The following is a 20831-nucleotide window of genomic DNA, read 5'->3' as shown; positions in this document are numbered from 1 at the left end:
AGAAAGACCGAGCCAGTGCTGAAGCACTGCACATCGGTGTGGACATGCAGGGCAGCTCCCTCCCTCCAGAACCTCTGGGGTTTACACCGGATACATCCATACACGGGATGGATGGAGGAGAGACTTCATCATAGTCTCCCCTCCTCAGGACGGGAAGCAGAGGGGCAGGCACTGATCTCTTCTCTGTGCTGACCAGTGCCAGGACCCAAGGGAATGGCCTGAAGCTGTGTCGTGGGAGTTTGGGTTGTGCATCAGGAAAAGGTTCTTTTCCCAGAGGGTGGTTGGGCACTGACCAGGCTCCCCAGGGAGGTGGTAATGGCACCAAGCCTGGCAGAGCTCAAAAAGCGTTTAGATAAAAGTCTCAGGCACACAGTGTGAGTCTTGGGGATGGTGCTGTGCAGGGCCAGGAGCTGGACTCGATGGCGCTGGTGGGTCCGTTCCAGCTCAGGATATTCTGTGCCGGGAAGCGCCGCGGGGCAGGACCGTCGCGAGCCGGAACGGAGGTTCCAGGCGCGGATTCCCGGGACGCGGCTTCCCCGCGGCGGGCCGGTCCCTTCCCGTGGTTCCGGGCGGACACGCAGCGGCTCCGCCCGCGCCCCGCTGGCGTCGGCGGGAGCGGGGCGGGGCCGGGAGCGGCGGCGGGGCCGGGGCCGGACTCACCGGGCTGGGCTGCGGAGCGGCGGCGGCGCGCTGGTAGGGGAGCGTCCGGTGGGAGCGGGGGCTGGCACTGAGGGGGCTGGCACTGAGGGGACAGGGAGCGGAGCGGTGCCTGTCACGGGGCCGGAGGTGTTGAGTGGGTTTGGGCTGGCGGCACATGAGGCACCGCACTCTCCCCCCGCGGAGCCGGTCAGGGGTCCCTCCCGGGCCGCTCTCCCGGCGCGGTGGCCGCGGGGGCACAGGCTGGGGGCTTGGGGAGGTGCCGGCCGGTCGGGACGTGCAGCGCTGGCTGTGGGCAAGAGGGCACTGTCCACTGGGGTGGTCGAGATGCGCCGCGTCCCCTTGGTGGGGGCTTGGACAGAGGCCAGGGCTCGGGCGTCACCCTCCCAGATGGCAGGAGTGGCAGCTGAGAGAAGGCAGAGGCAGGCCAGTGGGAAACTTTTGTAGTGCACCCTCAGCGCTTGGAGCGTGGGGGCTCCGGGGGACATCCCCCCACCCAGGGGACACAGTCGGGGCCTGGGGAGGACAGGGAGGAGGTGGCCCTGGCTGCGGCGGAGGAAGGTGTGACCCAGCTGCTGCGTAGGCACATGTCCTCTCTAACCTGCTTTTTGTGTCCACCGAAGTCCTGGCTGCTCTGATTTAATGGTTTTGTAATTGGACTTAAAGTCCTCAGGAATTCCGAGAGCTGTGATGCTCCCCTCAAGTCCCCACTCGCTGTGGAGGGAGGTGCAGGATGCTGCACGTGGCCTCCTCTCTGTCCCCACCTTGTGATGCTGCTGCACCAGGACCCTGTCAAAGGCTGGGGTGGTCAGAAACAGGTGATGCTGGGCTTCCAGGACCCCAGGGTCTGAGGACAGCCACTGTATTTGGGTTTGAAATTCAGATGACAAATACGCATTATTTCCCGAAGAAATTTGCCACTTATACACAATTATTAAAATTCCCGATTTTGAAGTTTCTCGCTTGGAGTTTTGGGTTGTAACGCTCTTGAAATCACTGTACCAAGAGCCACAAACAACAACTGTTGCAGTAAGGAATTGGTATTTGTGTGTAAACCTCCTAAAGGAGGTTCACAACTCCAGTCTCAAAATGCTCTGTTGCTAATCCCTAAAACCGAAGCAGTGCGTAAGTCAGGTCAGAATGGCCACCTCTTCTCACACTTTATTATCTCTGACAGTATCTTTTCTGGTATTCTGCATAAACCCTGTTTCTGCTGTTCCACTCACCCAGCAGAGGCTGTCGCATGTCGAGACACTCAGTGCCTGGAGGTTATGGTGTACCCAGAAAGGCTGTGAATTCACAGAGGTCTTGACAGCAGTTTCTCTTTTTTGTGTGTGTATTACTTAGCAACACTATCTAGGTGACTGCCCTGAACTGTTTTCAGTTGTGGTTAGGCAGAGTTATCTTAAGCCATTTGGGACTTTGGTGAGAAGCAACATCTTTCCATTGATTGCAGGACATGGGTACCAGTGCCTGTGCATGTTCAGGCTCTGCTTGAGAAAATGTTACCAGCCTGCCTGGACCAGTAGGGGATGCAAGGCCTGGGGGGGTTGTTTTGCAGATCTAGCAAAGGTGTGGATGCTGTTGGACCGATGTGTGGCACTGGCTGAACAGGAATCCCTTTTACATGTTTGTGTGGCTTTTAACACACTGTGGGACAGCTGCTTTTGTTGATCTTGATCCAAAGCAGCTGAAGCAGCCTGTGTTTTACAAGTGGACTGCAGTGACCTTTTTAAGGGGCTCAAGGGCTTGGCCATCCAGGTAGAGCAGATGCTGACTGTGGGGAGCGTCGCAGTCTGTCTGGAGGTGAGCAGGCTGGGTCCCAGCCAGCAGCACTCTGTTTCCAGGCAGATGCTCTGAGTCTGGAGACTGAGACAGAGCTGGCCCTGGCAAGCCTAGGCTGGGCATAAAGTTGCCTTGGAGATTGGGCAAGTTTTTTAAGCACTGATAGAAGAGAGATCCATGATGAGTCTTCTGTCATTAACCTCTCTCAGGTCTCTGTGTCTCCAGAGATCTCCACAGGGATGCACACCAGTAAGGTTAATTGGAGAACTGGGGTTTGCAGATGAGGGAGAACAGAGGGAAAAGGATTCTCTTCGATCTATGGTCAAGGGATGCAGAGGAATGTGAGGTCACTTTGGTACTTTATAGCCTGGCAAGGGACTTATCTGAAGTGACAGGACTTTTCCCTTTCCCCTGAGGCTCTTGCTTACATGCTGTCCATGTGTCAAGGCAATTCCCTGCAGACAGCTGGCAGAGTGCAAAGTTTAGTAGTGTTGTCTGCAGATGAGTCAGCAGAAGAGAAATATCTTGTTCCTGTGAAGTGCAATGGTCTTGTCGGCAAAGCAGCACATGACAGTCACATCTGACTGTGCCACCGCCTCCCAGGTTCAGAGGGGTGATAGGACAGCCTTGGAGCAGGCGGTGCCACCTGGGGAGCTGGGTGTGTCCCAGGGCCTTGCTGGTCCAGCTGCCAGCTTGTGCTTTGGTGGGAATTGCAGGGGCCTTGGGCTGGAATATTTACGGAGTTGTTCCAGCAAGCTCATTTTCAGTTTAAGTAGCAGCATTTATTTTGCTTCACAGGTATATCTACAGGTGAAAAGCAGCAGAAGTGGCAGAAGAAATCCTGCTACTGATGTAGGTTTGCAGTTAATATTCTCCAAGAAGTTCTTCAGGACATAAAAAAAAAGGCAGATGGGCTAGATCCTCATGCAATCAGTGTTTTTAGGGTGCAGAAAGACCTGACCTGCTTCTCCTGTGTAGTGTGATGCTGGAGTTCTCTGACACCACCAAGACTAAAAAACGGCAGCACTGTCCATAAAGATGCAGACAGTGAGGTAAAACTTTGGCTAAGCAGGAAGATTTGCTGGGCCTGTTCTGACCTCTTCCACCTGCCAGAGGTGTGAACTTTGGTGTTGTGATTAAATTCCACCTCTGATCATGGTATAGTTAACTGACACTAAGGAAGAAGTCTTACATTCCTTTCCTGCCCGTATATTTTTTTCCCTTTCTAGTAATCAGTGTTTGTCCTTTTTCCTCTCCCAGAAGTGGGTGTGTTTCAGTAGGATTCAGTGATTCCCTGACAGTTAAAGTAACTCTTTTCCCACCTGGCAGTCAACTGCTCCTCGCAGAGCCCGTGCAGGTTTCTCTTTTGGTGAGGTAGCTGGCAGATGATGCAAGGCCCTTCTTTGATACAGGGTGCACCAGAGAAATAAGTTTAAGAAGAAAAGCCCTAAGTGTTTTATATAGTGGCACAGAGACTGTGATATGCCCATGGCTTTTCCAAACAGGGCACCTCCAGCTTTGCTCCTTTCGAGCAGTTTCTTGCATTCAGCTATGAACTCAATAATGTAGTAGGGTGACACCTTAAAATAGAACAATGTTAATATTTTACAGCAAGGCTCTTTCTTCTGGTTATGCTTGGTTTCTATCTTGGAATGTTCAGAATGAGCTTTGAGAGTTATCTTCTCTTTCCTCTTCTCCATCTGCTGCAAATGTAATTAATTTTAGAACAGGCAGTGTTTTATACATTTGGGGAAGCAAAGCCATGTCCTCATGTGTTAACTCAGCTACAGATGCTGGATCCCACTGTTAAATAATTGTTTGGGATGCTATTTTAGTCACTTGGGTCAAAATGAAGCATTCTAAGATTAGTAGGTTTATTGCAGTGATGTGTGGTGTGTTCCCAGTTTTTTATGAGGACAAACCTGGTGATGGGATGACTTCCCAGAAATGCACTAGCTGCAGGACAGAGATTTCAAAGTTCTGAATAGTGGTAAAATTATTGTTTCATGTCTGCATTGATTTGAGTAATTAGCAGAGCTGTATCACTTATGAGGTGTCCAGCCCAGCTGTCCGGACACTGCAGAGGCTACTTCAGCAGCATCTCACCTTTAAGGTCAGAGCAGACAGTGCATGTTTACCCCACCCTTGAAGGTGATTTCTCCCTTGGTGCATTGGGTAGAGCTGCTGCTGTGTGAGTGGTGCTGTCTCACCACTGCTGCTAATTTAATGCACAGCACATAATAGAATCTCCTGAGTTGGAATCCATTCGCTTAAGTTGTCGTTTGCCATCCGTTAACTAACTGTGTATACTCTGAGAAATGGAAAAGTTAGGGTGGAGGAGAGAGAATGGTTGGGTGTGGGAGGAGCTGGAAGAAGCTGTTGGAAGTTTTGTCCTGAGCTGGGACAGTGCTGCCCTGTACTGTACCCTGCAGTTCTTTGGCTGGCCATGAGATCTGCACCCAGCAGCAAGGGGCTGCTGATAATTCAGCAGAGACTTTACTTGTGTGCAGTGGAGTCTGGTTGCTCCGATGGGCCACGCTGATGTGGGAAGAGCTTCACCTGGTTGTGTGTGGGCTGCTGTGTCTGTGCTTCAGTGCCAAAGCCTCTGCATTTGATGTTTTGCTGGGCAGTGGTTCAGAATGTCTGCATTCAGCACATTAACAGTCCTTTTAATTCTCTCCCAAGGGAAGGAAAGAAAGTGGTCAGAGACCAACAGGTAGTTTGAAGCACTGAAATGATTTTAACCAAATAACAAAATCAGCTGCTGTTTCCCCCCAGTGTTTTCATGAATTCTGGGATTATTTGAACCAGAGACAGATACTTGCTGTGTTTTTCGAACTTCATGGGTTCTGCTGGGACCATGGTGGTAAATGACTGATGCAGAGTGTGCTTGCAAGATGACACCTTGTAAAATGTAAGAATGACTTGTGTCATACCTTGTGTTTTCACAGCAGTGCTCTGGAAGCTGCTGCATTTATAGCACAGATCTCACCTTAAAGTTAAATGTTTGCTTAAATGTTTGAAGACTTGGACCTGAGGGTGCCAAACTTTTTTTGCCTAAAGTTATGTTTGCCCTCCCCTATGTTTGTTCTCAGGAAATAGAAATTTAATTACTGGAATGGGGGAAACAGCAAGCTTGACTCAGAGGCATTATGGAGTGAGTGGTAGATGGGTCACGCAGTTCTGGAATGTCCTTGTGGCTGCTCTTCACTCTCACTTCTCTTTTTGACACAATATTTTTTTGGCTCCCTACTGACCTAAGATTCTCTTTCCTTGTTCTCAGTACATTGTAGTAGGTCTAGCAGAGCAGCCAGGGATACTTACGTGTATGTACCCCAAACCAGTCCAGCTGTGTCTGACCCTAAAACTGTCCATAAGGTATCATCATGCTGATGCTCAATGGGGAGGGAGAAATATTTGCATCTTCTTAAACTGCATTTGACTTGTTACTTCGGAGCATTCCTTAACCTTGAGTCATGTGTGCTTGAGTAAGTCCGATCACTAAATCTGCTACTTAACAGCTCTTTCACAAAGCACACCCTTCTTGGCTGCCAAACAGCAGAGCTTTGCCAGTGGCCCTTAGTGAGGACAGTCCCAGCTCATCCCAAGTAGAACACTCAGCAGAGCCCCTTTATTACAGAAAAAGGTGGTATTCAGAGGAGCATCTGCACTTTGTCACACCTTGCACTTGCCCCACCTAGCATTCCAGCACACCCACTCCATGTGGGTGGGGAGACGCTTTAAATTCCACACCACTCTTATTATTAGGGAGTTGAGGCACTCACCGAAGGGTCGTTAAGGATCGTTGCTGGGTGGAGGGGTCATGCGCTCTCGGGAACAGCAAGCCAGAAGTGCCCTGTGCTGCACTGGAGAGGTGCACACTTCAAGTCAACAAGAGAGATAATGCTACTGCTTAGTTTTTGCAAATCTAGCACCAATTTCTTACTCCTGCAGCAGCTGGAAAGGGAATATTCACTGCCACGCCTTCCTATAAATCCCTAGTTTTGCTTCAGCTGTGTGAAGCTGGAATTACTAATATTCCAGGCCCTTTTGGAAAGGCACAGTGACTCCAACCCAAATCACAGATAACGTCCTTCCTTATAACTGTCAGAATTTCTGTCCCAAATTGGTGGTATGACTGTCTTTTCATCAGAGAGGCAGTTCGGCTGAACCACCACTAATTGCCAACTGCTACATAAAGTGCCAGAAGTAAGTGTGGCCTAATGTGGTGTCAGCAGCTGCTTCACCATCTGCTGAGTCACCACTGCGGTGGGGACAAGAGACAGGAGGGGACCATGGTGGCAGCCATCCCCAGGTGGGCTGTCCCCACTGGGGAGCTGCAGCTTGGTCTTACACAAAGCAAACAGCAAGCCTGTTTAAACTCATTTAAGTTACAAGCCCTTCCCTCACCCTTATCGTTCTGCATAGACCTTCCTTCCTCTCCTCAGGACTATACAGGGATGTGGCACACCCTCCAGCTTCCCTGGGGAGTGTAAGGGGTACAGAATCCAAATGAGAGCTGTACGGGGACTGAATGTGGACTGGGCATGCCATAGTCCTTAGGTAGCCTTTTAGATGTGAAAATAGCATTATTAACCTCGTAGTAATGATTTATAATTTGCATTGCAACTCTTGTTTCAGTGTCCCCAGCCAGCTGACTGCTGCACGCTTCTCTCTGCAGAGCAGCTCTGGGTTGCATTAAATGATTCAGTATTCCCACCAGGCACTGTTTGTCAAGCCTTGGCAGCTGATGCCAAATACAACTGGCTAAGCCCCTTGTGAGGTGGCTGTGTCTTTGCACTGACCTTCTGTACACTCTGCCTGCTGTTGACTGATTCTGTTTTGGAAGAACTGAAAAATATCTCTTTTCTTTTTTTTTTTTTTTTTCTTTTTTCCCTCTCCTTCATTTTGTTCCAGTTCTTTCTGGACGTGCTTGGCAAGATGGAGCCGCCGACCTCCTCCAGGCTGAATTCCCGAAAGAGAAGGAAAGATGGATCAGGCCCTAATGGGGCAACAGAACTGGATGGAATCCCTCCAAAAATGTCCCGACGCTCACTCGTAAGTAAGCAGAGATAAGAATTTTGTGAGCCTATGAGATGAGAACACAGAGCTGTAACAGCAGAAATATTCAGATGGTGGTTTATCTGTGGACAGAGAAAACAGGGTGAGGGCAGGGGATAAGAACCAAGTGACAGTAGCTCTCCTTCTTGCAAATCCAGTTTGGAATCTTCTTTTGTTCATACTAATAACATACTTACAACGTGGGCTTAAATTAGGTCTGAGGCAAGCATTGCTAAGCTGCTTTTGTGGTGTGTCCAGCTTGTCACTTAAGCTGAGCCAAAGAGGCATGCACTTAGACATGGAGAAGTAGGCATTGCTCACAGGTGGATTTTAAGTGACCTACTGGGAGGAAGGAATACTCTAGAGAAGCACATAATAACTGCAGGAGGGTCTGAAGCCTGTAAGCACCTGCAGAAATGATCTGTTGAATCCATGCTCTGATGCACTGGGAAGATCACTGTTCATTCAAATTTCTTGGTCTGGAGAGAGACCACATTTATGTTGCTGGTACTTTGAGGAGTGTCCAGAAAAAAACCCACAACAAACAACCAAAAGGCTTTCTTTTCTAGATCAACCTTGTGACGGCTTTAACTAGCTAAAGCCAGTGGGTTCTTTTCTGAAGGGGGTCTGATCCAGTTAATGGTACTGAAAAGGGCTGTCTTTAACTTGTCCTTGCTACAATATTGGCTTTTTATAGTTCTTCTCTGCCCTCTTCCTGGAGCTGTCCTGTGCATCACGTGTGGTCTAGTTGTTCTTTTATCTCTGTCAAAATCTAGCTACCACCCCTGCCACGTCATACCAGGGTCATGGTCCTTGGCAAAATGTGGTGATGTGTTGCAACTTTCCTCCTCGATGACAACATTTTGCTCTTCAGGAGGGCCTCAGCCCTGTCACAGGGCACTGACAGTGGTAGTGAACTAAGAGCAGCACCAGCAGTCAGAACTGGGGAGGCAGGCACTAGGGATGGAGGCTTGAGCTGTTGTGTGACTTATCCCACAGAACCTTTATGTCCCTCACTGCTGCCAAAACCCACCCCGTCCCTCTTAAAGATCCCGTGTATTTCAGTAAGGAAAGAAAGGTGCACACATTATTTATTATTCTGTGGGAGTCACTTGTGCTTCAGGTTGCTGTCTGTCCTCTCTTAAAAATAAAGAATCTGTGAACTGCACAAGACAAGTAATATCTAGTCACTTTCTAAGCTTCCTGCCTGTTTTTTAGCCACAGGGCAAACACAGTTCACCTGGTGAAAGATCTCTATTTTTCTTCCTTTTGCAAAAGTTTTATTTATTATAGCAAGAGTAATAGTGTTGCCTGACTGTAAGATTATCTTGAAGCCTTCTCCACTCCCAACTAAGCAGCTGTTGGCAGAATGTTCCCCTGAAGCAGCAGGGCTCAGCAGCAGATGGTGGTAACAGACCTGCTGACACATAAGCCTGTTGTATTGTACACATCAGGTTGAGTTTTGACCCTCACTGGTCCTGCAGGGGAAGGGCAAGACTCTGGCAGGACCTTTTGAGGACATGCCTCTGTGTTCCTCTGATAATTTTGATAGGGCTTTTTTGTGCTTTTATTCCTAGCTTCGTATCAGGTGTATATGCCAACTAACCTGCCAAGAATCTGGTTTTATAGGGAAGTCCTAGACTTAATGGCAGTGATGAGAGGAGAGACCTGCAGGCCTTATCTGACATTAGGGATCCTGGTAGAGGAGGTCCTGCGTGAAATGTGGAGCCCTCTGTAACTTCAAGGAGACGTTCAGCAGTAGCAGTTTGTTAGAATGCAGTGGTCAGTGATTGTTTTCCTGTGTGTTTCACCATAAGCACTCTAATAAGGAATGACACTGCCAGAATAGTAGCGGTTTTTCTGGTTGCAGTGGTGCTGGACACTGCTAGGATTGTGCAGTGGGACAGGAAGCCAGAGAGGAAACTGCAGATTAGCATTTTTCATCTTGAAGGTATTATTGTCGTGATTTGCAAGCTTGTTTCCTAGTGTTCTGACTCAGGAACATGATGTCCGTTGCAGCCCTACACCTTCCAGTGAGAAGAAAATTGAGCTGTTTGTTTTGTAATGAAAAGGGCAGATGTTTCATTTCCATTCAGAGCAGACCAGAAATGGTGCCTGGACTTCAGCTGTTGATTAAATGTACTGCTGTGGTAAAGCCAGCAGGGTAGAGGGGTTTTCTTGCAGCAGTTGGAGTTATTCTGCCACAGATCAAGGTCAGTCTCTCACATGTATGGCTCAGAAATGGTGACAACACACACATTCCCTGGGAGTTAGTGCTGCGGTTGGTATTGCTCTTCTGCTCATTCATATACTCAAATCAGGGAGCTGTTACAGTTTGTACATCACAGCACAACACTCAGACACAGCAGAGTGGTGGCCTTGCCAGAGTGGGCACAGCTGGAGCTGTGACAGTGAGGTTTAAAGCTTCGCTTATGCTGCTGTGAAATGCTGTTTGTCAAAAATCTGAGTTTAGCAGCTGCAACTCTGATCTTCTGATTTTCTTGGTCCAGTATAAATACTGTCTTCTAAACTCTTATTTTCTCTCTCGCTCTCTCTTCCTCTCTAAACTCAAGCTAATCAGCCTGCAAGGCTGTTTTGAGGTTTTACACTAATTAGTCATTTAGTACATGTCTGAATTGTGCAGAGGCACAGTGAGTTGCCCAGTGACTAGGACACTGTGCTGGCAGTGCTGCCACTATGAACTGCCCTCACTTTTGCGCTCTCACAGTGAAACTTTCCTGGCTGTTTAGGGACTGAGAGAACCAGCCCCGTTCTCAGATGAAGTGGAGATCGACTACAGCAAGCCATACATCAGAGTGACATATGAAGAAGCCATGAGAGGAACCCCTTGTAAGTAAGAACACAGACTGGAAAGGGATTGTATGAATGTTTGGGGTTTGGGGGATGTGGGTATGATTAAGATACATCTGAGACCAAACCAAGCTTGTGTGTTGGACCAGGTTTACAGCCAATAACTGAGTGCTTTGGTGATTAGATAACTTCCCATGGGAAATTTGGCCCGTCAGTACACCTGAAATTTGAGTTTGCATGTGTGAGGAGACCACAGATACTTGTTTTAAACTCTAGCTGAGCCACTGACAGCCATAGAACTGCACACTTTCTTTAATACTTTGTCAGCCTAAAGTTAAGCACTTAAAAAGTCAAAGTTTTCTGAAACTTGAAACAGGCAAGTAAAAAATTATATCTTTGTCCAGAATGTCCTATTCAAGTCTGGATTTGAATCAAAGTCAGTGTCATTAAACACCACAGGCTAGCCCCACAACAAGAAGGTGTACTTTTATTCTCTAAACCAAGCTGGGATAAACACCGTTTTCTTTGCAAGTCCAAAGGGGAGGTAGAGGCACAACTGACTCCTGAAGGATGATGGCCTTCTCCTGCCAGAGTGTGCAGACTGTGCTCTCTTACCTGGCCTCTCTGTTGTGGCTACAGAGACAATAAAAATGCTGCATTTCTATCTACCTGACTGCTGCTGAGAGATGAGCCAGCTCAGATTGAGACCTGGCTGTGGTTTCCTGCCACAGGTTCTGAAAATCCAGTGTATATCACAGTCTGTCTGCATTAATTTTCCAGCTAAAAATCTTCAGAGTTTGCACAAAGGTCTCAGATTTCAACAGTGGTGGCTCTCCTGCCTACCAAGACTAAAATACAGCGCGCACTTCCTTGTTGCTGTTTGTGTCTCTGCTAGGAACTGTGGCTGCTGCAGGTACAGAGGAAATACAAGGATGTCCCAGCCATTTTCCAGAATGTGAAAGAACATTCATAAAGGTCTGCTAGGACCAGCCCTCTTCTGGCATACAGAAAGCATTTGCAATTGCAGATCTCCAAAGTTTTGTTCCTTCTCACTATTATTATTATTGTCATCATCATCATCATCATCATCATCTGTGGGTTTGGCTGATAATGCCAGTGATTCAGCAGAATTGTGTCTGCTTTTCTTTGAACAGGTCATCTGTGCTTTTGCATAAAGCCATACACTGCATATGTCTGGGGGAGCTAATGATGCTGGTCCCACAAGCAGCAGCAGGCTGCAGAGGGGGATGCTGTAAAGGTCTTGAGATACCATCCTGGCAGGCAGGAGGAAATCGGGCACCTGTGAAACATTTGGGCCAGTTCCCCTCTGGTATCTCACTGTTGTGCAAAAAGTTAATTCTGCATTTGAATTTCCATAGAAGGGAAATGTTCAGAGTTTGCTTTTCCCTTGCTCTCCCCTTCACCTTGTTTGGGTGATACATGGTAGGCTTTCAGTCTGCCTTTAAATGGGGTTGTATTTCAGCTCTGTGCTCAGATGCATTTGTTTCCACATGGGAAAGCAGAGATCCAGGCATTTATTTTCACATTTCTGTCCTGATTATGGTACTGCATTCTGTAACACCTCCATGACTTTCAGAAGGTCCTCAAATGTGAGCATGAGCAGCAGCTGCTTCTCCAGGAAAGGAATATTCACAGGTGTCTCTCTGTCCCTTTGGCACAGTGGATCGCCCTGTCAGAGTTTATGCCGATGGAATATTCGACTTGTTCCATTCTGGACATGCCCGGGCCTTGATGCAAGCGAAGAATCTCTTCCCAAACACATACCTCATTGTTGGAGGTAAGGAGTGACCTTGTTGACTTTGGCTGCTGCGGGAGTACAGTTTAGCTTTGTCTGTGGTTGTGCATACACGGGTTTTGTCTTTGGGGCCTCAGTGAGTCTCACTGCAGACACTTGTCCCAAATGTTGCTGGAGTCTTATTGCAAAACGTTGAGGGTTGGATATGTCTGCAGAAAGATATCCTGTACCAAATGAGTGCTTAAGGAAAACATTTTTGATTGTGCTGTTTTAATTTGAGCCCTCTATTTTGTGACAGGTACTGGTGAGTTGCACATCTGAGTATCAAAATATATTTGAGACAGTTGAGCATCTAGTTTTGACTCATAAATGAGACAGCTAAAGTATGAGTCCCTCCATAGCTGCTTCATTCACTTGTATTGCCCTGCAAGTCACTCCCCTGCTCTAGTTTCCTGCTTAGTGCCAAACAGATCCCACTGGGAGCACGTAGATCACAGTGGTTTCTTGGGCATGCACTGAGACACCTGGAAGTTGGTGAGGTCTTCCTTCTCCAAATAGAAGTTCCCATTTTGTCTGTTAAGTCATAAGTCTTTGGATGATGCCAGGAATGTCCTGCTGAGTGCCTGAAGGGATCTAGCAGAGGTGTTTCAACCAGGCTCCTTCAAGAATGTAACAGGAAAAAAGATACTCCTTTTCTGGCTGCTGCAGTACATGTGCCTCTGTGCAGGCAGTGCCTCTGCTCCTCCCTCCACCCACACTAAGGACACATCAGGCTGAGCATGTTGTCCATCAGGAGCTGACCCCTGGTCAGGCTGCATAATGATACTGAAGTATGAGAACTGAAAATACCTTTAACTAGTTTTCTCAACTCCCAGTGTGTTTGTGAAGCAAAATTAAGTTCTGACCCTGCCATAGAATGATTATAACATCCTTGGGTGGTTTGTTTCCTTATCACAGTTTCAGTCATTCTGAGAGCATTTTAATAGTGGTATGCCTTCTTGTGTGCTACAGTAGTGTCTGGAAGAGGAAGGAAGGGAGGAGAACTGAAACAGTTGCTCCAACCTACAAACTGCCCTGAGGTTAAAAATCTTGAAGGCTGAAAGACATCCCCGTGTACATAAACACTACAACAAACAGGAAAATAACTTCAGGTCAAGCTATTAACATGTTAAAGTAGCAAGGAGTGTGACCACATTCTGTGCCTCTAGGAGACTGGGGAGGAGGAGGGCAATGAACTGCTCCCCTTGCACCAGGAATGAGAGAAGAGGCCACGTCCCAAGAGAACATTAGCTCCAAGCAGGGAACAATCTCCCCCACTCCTTATCATCTGTTTGTCTAGAACATAAATACATCCAATACCAGTGAGACTGGTAATGCCTTGTTTACTTTTGAGTCTGAAAATCAAACAGAACTCCTTCCTCAATATCTTACATTGCAGATTATGAAGAGTTGTTAATTTACTTTCTCATAGAACATAATTAAGCTTGATTTCCTATGAACTCCCCCTTTGTTTCAATATAACTTTCCAAGAACTAGACTGTGATATGACATTTTATGAAATCAAAAGTTCAGGCAGTAATTTTTTTTTTCAGATTCCAAGCCTGAGACATCCATTTCTTTAAACGTAGATTTCTGCCCAGCAGACCCTCAGGTGCTATTTCTTATAGAAGAGTGGTCTTCTGTGTTGGCTGCTTTTCTTGATAAATTATGTAGGCTCTGGAGACCTTAAAAGGCTTGGGGTGTGGGTCCCCAGCTTGGGCAGAAATCCCCCAAACAGCCTGCCCAGAATTGCTCAGGAGTTTAGTGCCCTGCAGCGCTCCCTGTTCCTGATATTTTGTGGCTGGAAGAGCTGGGTTTGAAACACCATCCTGTCAGCTGCTGGCATTGTCTGGTTCAGCGGGGTGTCGGCAAAGTCGTTTTACTGTAAATCATTGGGGTGAGTGCCTCAGACTCAGTGTTCTCTGTCTGTTTCTCCAGTCTGCAGTGATGAGCTGACCCACAACTTCAAGGGTTTCACGGTAATGAACGAGAACGAGCGCTACGATGCTGTGCAGCACTGCCGCTATGTGGATGAGGTGGTGAGAAATGCACCCTGGACCCTCACACCCGAGTTCCTGGCAGAGCACAGGGTAATTTGTGACATCTGATCTGTTTGGAATTTCGATTAGCCTCTCTCTGTTTACAGCAAGAATTCATCCTTGGGGGTGACCTCAGCCTGAGCAAACTGATTCTGTTGAAGCTCCTTAAATATAGAATGAGCTGGGTTATGGGAGTTGAGTGTGTTTCTTGGGAGTGTAGAAGCATTTGCTGAGCTGGCATGTAATGTTAAAATAAGGTAGAGATTGTGACATAGTGAAAAAGCCAGAGAGGGTTCTCACTGTTTCAGTGCTGGTTACAGATAGGTGTGAAATGTAGCAGGGAGAGGATTACATGGGCTAGAAGCGATTTCTGGGGGGTGTCTGGTCCAACTCCCTGCTTACAGCAGGAGCAGCCTAGATATACATCAGCTTCCCTGCTGCAGGAGACCAGACAATCTGTCTTGAAAGCCTTTTATCAGTTGGTGCGATAGAGTGAAAGGAATCTCGAACATCTGTTGAACAGCTTTGGGAGGTGAAGGAGTCTCCAGGGAAGCTTGATTAGTTTACCGTTGTTGCTGTTAACAAGCCATTTCTCTGTGGAGCTTAAAGCAGCTGTGTCCTTGTGCCCAGCCTTTTCTTTCCTCTCTGTCATGTGCTTACAATTCACAGGCATTGCCAATGAGAACTTGGGACTACTCTGCTTGTGTTGTAACAGGAAAGTGTCTTGCTGTTCTCTCTCACACCTCTGAGTGGAGGTGTTGAGCTGAAAGTTACCATCTTTCAACAGTAGGAGATCTGCACATTCCAGATAAAATACTGACTTGCTTTTTTAATTTTCAGATCGACTTTGTTGCACATGATGACATCCCCTACTCTTCTGCTGGCAGTGATGATGTCTATAAGCATATAAAAGAAGCAGGTGGGTCCCCATCAAATTCTCCAGGGTTTCCTGTCAAAAATCTTTTGTAGTTTCTCCTGTAATGCAACACTATGCTCCTCTGGGAACAAGCTCTGCCCAGGAGGCTCTGGTGGCAGCAAGAAGCAGCTCTGGGCCCAGCTTCATAACACTAGGACTGCTCCATGTCCCAGCCCAAGCATGGCCCAGCATTAATTCCTAATTTCAGTCTAGTTATTTTAATTGAATTAACAGCAACCTCTTGAAAACATACTACAGTTTGCCTTATAGATTCTCACAAATGGAGAATCTCATGAGCTAGCAGAGGGGCACCTCGAGCTATTTGCTGTAAAATTCACTGGAGGTGCAGCTTTTTTATATCTATCCAAAACTCAGTCATCATAGTGTTATATTTCCATCCAGTAAAATGCAGGACCCCATATCCTGTCCTTGTTCACACACTATTTTGTATGCAGTCAATATTTAAACCAGATAAAGTGAAGACATTTTCATTGGAATACCTGGTATTTTGACAGGAGTTTCACATGTTTTGGTCTTACTTAGGCATCCCAGAAAGGATGTCTCTGCTATTGTACATTTAAGGACAAAGATGTGAGAACAGTTAGGAAGTGAGCTCTTGACAGGAGAAATTGTTTCCTAATTGAGGTAGCAGCAGCTTTTAGCCACGTGTCTTGCTCAAGCTGTCCTTTTGGGTCGTTTTTCCCAACTTTAGGCATGTTTGCACCTACCCAGAGGACCGAGGGCATCTCCACGTCCGACATCATCACGCGCATCGTGCGGGACTACGACGTCTATGCCCGGAGGAACCTGCAGCGCGGCTACACGGCCAAGGAGCTCAACGTCAGCTTCATCAACGTGAGTTCAGCTGGCTCTCACCACATGCTGCAGGAGCCAGAATCTTGCAAAGTATGAAGAGAGACTTGTCTAGTGATAGCGCAGTCCTGCCGTGTGCCAGTGAAAGGCCTGTCTGCAGAGCACCAAACCGGTGTCCTTGGAGTAGAAATTAGGCTTCCACCCCTGAAATTGCCTCAGAGACCCACTCAGAGGAACTGGGGGGTTGCTAATGCTACTCTCTTGTCAGAGATGTCTTGATGATGTCTTACGTATTGAAAGAGCTGGAGAGAGGGTGTGTGGCAAAATGTACATTTTCCTGAATGAAGAGTGAGTTGTTCTTGACAGCAGTTGCTGTCTCATCTTTCTCCTCTTCCCCAAGTCACCTCCTTAGGGCAAAATCATTTGTTAAGACAAAATCTGATGCTGTTTCCACTGTACTGTTCCCTTCCTGGAGCTGCAGGAGCAGCAGTGCTTGGGTAGGACAGAAAGATATGCCCTGATCCTGTACTGAGCAGCTCTAGCCCTCAGAAAGAATACATGGCAGAAGACATTTTTGATGTTGGAAGTAAAGTTGTAAACATTTTCTTTTATCACTCAGATACTGTGCCTGTGAACAACAATGAAACAGGAGAGGCAACGGCTGCTTGGCCTCTCTTTGGCACATAACTCTGCCTCTGTTTAAAAACACCCAGCAGAAAGACTGGTGCTGTTGTGATATGCAGAGAGACCTACAGCAAGTCACTCGGATCTAATCTGTGTGCTGTATAAATATTTCCCTTTTCTATGCACTCCTATTAGATAGTGCTTATCTCTGGCTTTAGTCTTGCTTTGTGTACTGTGCCAGTGCCTGCCAAAGAGTGTCTCACAGCCCCACTATGTCTGCCTCATAGTCTAGGAAAGAAGTGTCATGGAAGTGAAGGAGAAGTGTCACCAGACTGATGGAGATGCTGAGTCTCAAGCAGCAGTTCAGTGTAGTAACACAGAGCAGAGATAGTCTCCACTTGAATCTGGTGAGCTGTATTCTGATCCACCACTCTCTGTACAGGAGAAAAAATATCACCTCCAGGAACGCGTGGATAAGGTGAAAAAGAGGGTGAAGGATGTAGAGGAGAAGTCAAAGGAATTTGTCCAGAAAGTGGAAGAGAAGAGTATTGATCTCATTCAGAAGTGGGAAGAGAAGTCCCGGGAGTTCATCGGCAATTTCCTGGAGATGTTTGGCCCAGAAGGCGCATTGGTAAGGAGTTGCTCTGGGAAAAGGGAATTTTGGAGACATTAACAGACATTTTAGGGCTTCTATATAGTCTGCAGAGGAAAGCTTTGGCATTTTTTGCAGTGCTCATTGTGCTGCCAGTCTCCAGACAAGCTGTCCCAGGCTTGGGCAGCCTGTTTTCCAGAAGTACTCACCATTGCCAAGGAGATAATGCCAGTTACATTGTAGAGTGTAAAACTCCTGTCCCACAAGCTGGCCTGTAAATTCCAGTTTGTGCCCTGCTGACCATTGAGCTGCCAAGAGGATGGTGGTCACTTTGTCATTTGGCCTGAGTCTTGTTTATGCCAGGCTTCCTGCACTGTTGGGTGAATATCACAGGCATATCATGTTAGAAGTGCTTGGAAATGAGCAGTGATTACACTGTGTGCAGTTTCCAAAGCCCTGAGTAGTGCTGGGGCTTTTTCTGCTCTTAAATAGCATGAAATTCTGAAGGGACAGAACTCAAAATGCTGCAGAGGCTGTAAGTAGTGTCCATTTCCATGACAGTGTAATCCATGCTAACTGTCCTCACGCTTCTCTCACCAGAAACACATGCTGAAAGAGGGCAAGGGCCGGATGCTGCAGGCCATCAGCCCAAAGCAGAGTCCCAGCAGCAGCCCCACACACGACCGCTCCCCATCTCCCTCCTTCCGCTGGCCCTTTTCCACCAAGACTCCTCCTTCTTCACCTGCCAACCGCTCCAGGAACGAGTCTGCAGTCACCTATGACATCAGTGAGGATGAAGAGGATTAACCTACCTGCCAGGATTTGCTGCGGACCGCTAATCGCTGAATCATAAGTCCAGACCCACTGGGGAACTCTAAAAGAGCAAGAGAGCCATAGGAACAGGGCTGATGGTGAGCACAGGGCCTTGGAGGCACCCGTTGCTCTTAGCAAGGGCTGCTGCCTGGAAGCACATTCAAACTTCCTTCTTCTCCTTAAATCCCCTTTTTATTGTTTACGTTCTAGCGGTTTCCAGGGTGAAGATGGTTTTTATATTTTTAGAAAATATTCGTTAAAAGGGCAAAGAATAGCACTTGAGTGGCTTTTAGTTTCTTTTCCCTTATTAAGCCTCCAGGCAAGAGGGAAAGTGGGAAGACCCATCTGTCTCTTCTTTCCTTCAGCTCCTCTGTCCTATCCCCCCCCACCCCAGGCAGTATCTGTGCCACTGCCAAATGAAAGACCCCTCAGTTCCTCAACCAGCATGACCTCGAGAGCACGCACCAAACAGTGGTGTAATGAGGCTTCTAGGAAATAGAAACATCCCTGCTGGGCTGGAGCCGATAGGAATCTATCCAGCAGACCCTATAGTGCTCGCATGCCTCTTAACTGAGCTTCCCAGCGTGTGGCAGTGAGGACGTGCTGGGCAGGGGTACCAGCCTGGCATGCAGGAGTTACACCTGGGAAGGACTTGCAGCACTGTAGAGTGGCACACCCCATAAAGTGCACAGCATTCACAGCTCCAAACAGTAGAGGGGCTGCAGGGGAAAGACCTTTCCAGCTAATCATAACAAGACTGCTAAATCCTGAGCTAAAATTGAGCCCTTAGTTGCTGTTGGAGAGAAGAGAATGAATCTTTGCTTCAGGGCACTTGCTGTTGTGCATTTCCTTGGGTGTGTGAGAGCCCAGGTAGGAAATGAATGTGTGTAGTCTTTTGAGAAGTTCCTTGTTCCAGTCTGTGGTGTGTTACACGTTTTAGTGTCTGTCCAAACGGTCCCTCAGCACTGTGCTCTGTGTGTGTTTGTCTGTGTTTCAGTTGCTGTGCTCTAGGGGCTGCAGGAGTCCTTCACACTGGTGCCGTGAAGTCGCTGCTCTAAGGGCAAGGCAGCCAGTTTGCTGCCCGTGTCAGTGTGTGCAGCTGGACAGATGAAGGGCCCCAGTCCTGTGTGGCAGTTAGCTGGCTTGTGCAGTGCATGCACAAATCCATGCCTGCTCACTCTGCTCCATGAGACAGGATGGAAGGAGCATCAGAGAGTGCTGCAGCTTTTTAAGGTTATTTAAACACATAATGCTCGTTTGAGTCCATGGTCCAAGTTGTGCCTGCTGTCATGTATGTGATACACGCTGAGTTTTGTGGCCTATGGCTCCCCAAGGGGAGCAGGGCAGGTTGGTTGCACCCTGTCCTGCAGCCAGCACTGGAGAAACTGGCCTTGCTGTCATGTAGCTGTGGAGCTTTTCTGCCAGGGTTTGCCTCTAATACCCACTGTCTCTGGGTGGAGCTGCTGGGCTGAGTTGCCTGTATCCTGTGGTGCTGGGAACAGAGGACAGCTCAGAGCCCTGTCAGCAATGCTGCAGGGAGGTATCCAGAGCAGGATGAGGCTTGGGGAGCAGCACATGCAAGGAGGAAACTCATCAAGTGCTACCACAAGCTCTGCACACTGTAATGCTTCCAGAGCACGTGGTGGCCCTGTGGTAGGAGTAGGCTGCAGCTTCTTTCCAGCTTTTGTCTTGATGGTCTTATGTCACGTTGCCTAAAGGGCATGACAGAGGTTCTGTGCTTCTCTTGAGGCCAGAACCAGCATGGGAAAGGATATTTTGGGGATCACTAATCTGCCACTTGGACCTCTTTCAGCAGGGATGTGCACAGCTGGGAGAGCATGGCTGGCTGCTGTGGATTTTAAACTGTAAGGAGCAAATAACAGTCACATGGTAGAAGCCAGTTGTTAGTCCTCTGGTTTATGAGTGGTAGAACACTTACTTTGTATCACCCACATTGTCTCTTCCCTCATCTTCCTTTCCTCACCCTTCCCTCAGTATGGATGTTGCAGTTGCTTCCCTGAGCCAGATCACAAAGGCCAGGCTGCTTTAGAGCCTTACTACTGTTTTAAACACAAGTTATGCAACAGTGTTCTGTAAGTTTGGGTAACCGTGGTGTTTTGGATGGTGGCTTGTTCCGCAGAGACCTTAACACACTTGGTCTCTCTGCAATTCTGGGGTGCTTGGTAAGAAGCCAGCCATGGTTTTACATGTAGCTTGGAATAACAGAGCTGTTTCTTGTAACCAATTATCTCTGCTTCCTCCTTGCACTGAAATTAAATTGGACACTGAAATCCCAGTCTAGTCTTTTATTTTTTTTTTTCCTTTGTTTTGTTTTCTCCTGGATTGCTGGACCAGTCTTCTCCAGCACTGTCTTGTTTTATCAGGAATAGGTGAGAGCTTGATCTTTCAGCAAAACACCAAATTCCCCAGGATCATCTCATTCCCACACATACACCCAGTGCTGCTGCTTCAGGGCTGTCCTGCATACCACTAAGTCATCCCTCACTCTTCAAAGAAGCATCCAGAAGAGACATGAAGTAAAAGGTGTAGTGGAAAAACAAAACTTTACTAGCATGCAGTGAGAACTCTGTGGAGTTGGATGCTGCCAAATCTAGAGGCATCTATTCATGTGAAACAGCCTTATTTCACTTCCTCTGTAGATCTCAGGTGTGAGCCCTTGGGAAAGGATTTTCTGATGGTAGAGAACAGCAACAACAGGACAAAACTGAGAGGTACCAGGGATGGTGGTAGAAGGAAGAGCATTGGAGAGTCCTGCAACTTTTTAACATGTGATCTGCTCATTTGAAACCATGATCTGAGTTGTGCTTCTGGTGTCTCTAATGAACACTTGGGGTCAGAAGATGACCCAGCAGCTTCTCCAAATTGTCATTGCTCCTGATATCCATCCCTATGGATGGACAGAGC

General features: G+C 47.6%; 1 protein-coding gene across 3 annotated transcripts; it reads left to right on the top strand.

Moving 5' to 3' along the window:
* Positions 1–643: 643 nt before the first annotated feature.
* Positions 644–20420, top strand: PCYT1A (phosphate cytidylyltransferase 1A, choline). Of its 3 annotated transcripts, XM_083868540.1 has the most exons (10): positions 1413–1475; positions 3241–3294; positions 7360–7500; positions 10254–10353; positions 11996–12112; positions 14048–14199; positions 14989–15067; positions 15777–15919; positions 16944–17132; positions 17694–20420. In XM_083868540.1, exons 1-10 carry the CDS (start codon positions 1428–1430, stop codon positions 17898–17900), a joined length of 1230 nt encoding a protein of 409 aa, XP_083724666.1. In that variant the 5' UTR covers positions 1413–1427; the 3' UTR covers positions 17901–20420. The 3 variants fall into 3 exon arrangements, with proteins under 3 accessions (XP_083724668.1, XP_083724667.1, XP_083724666.1); XM_083868542.1 differs by lacking the exons at positions 1413–1475; positions 3241–3294 and adding an exon at positions 644–693 and having other exon boundaries at positions 17694–20234; XM_083868541.1 differs by lacking the exon at positions 3241–3294 and having other exon boundaries at positions 1350–1475; positions 17694–20238.
* Positions 20421–20831: the final 411 nt, after the last annotated feature.

The sequence above is a fragment of the Zosterops lateralis genome (assembly GCF_965231275.1).
Source record: "Zosterops lateralis genome assembly, chromosome: 10".
NCBI lineage: Eukaryota > Metazoa > Chordata > Aves > Passeriformes > Zosteropidae > Zosterops > Zosterops lateralis.
This window is presented reverse-complemented; position numbering and strand designations above follow the sequence as displayed.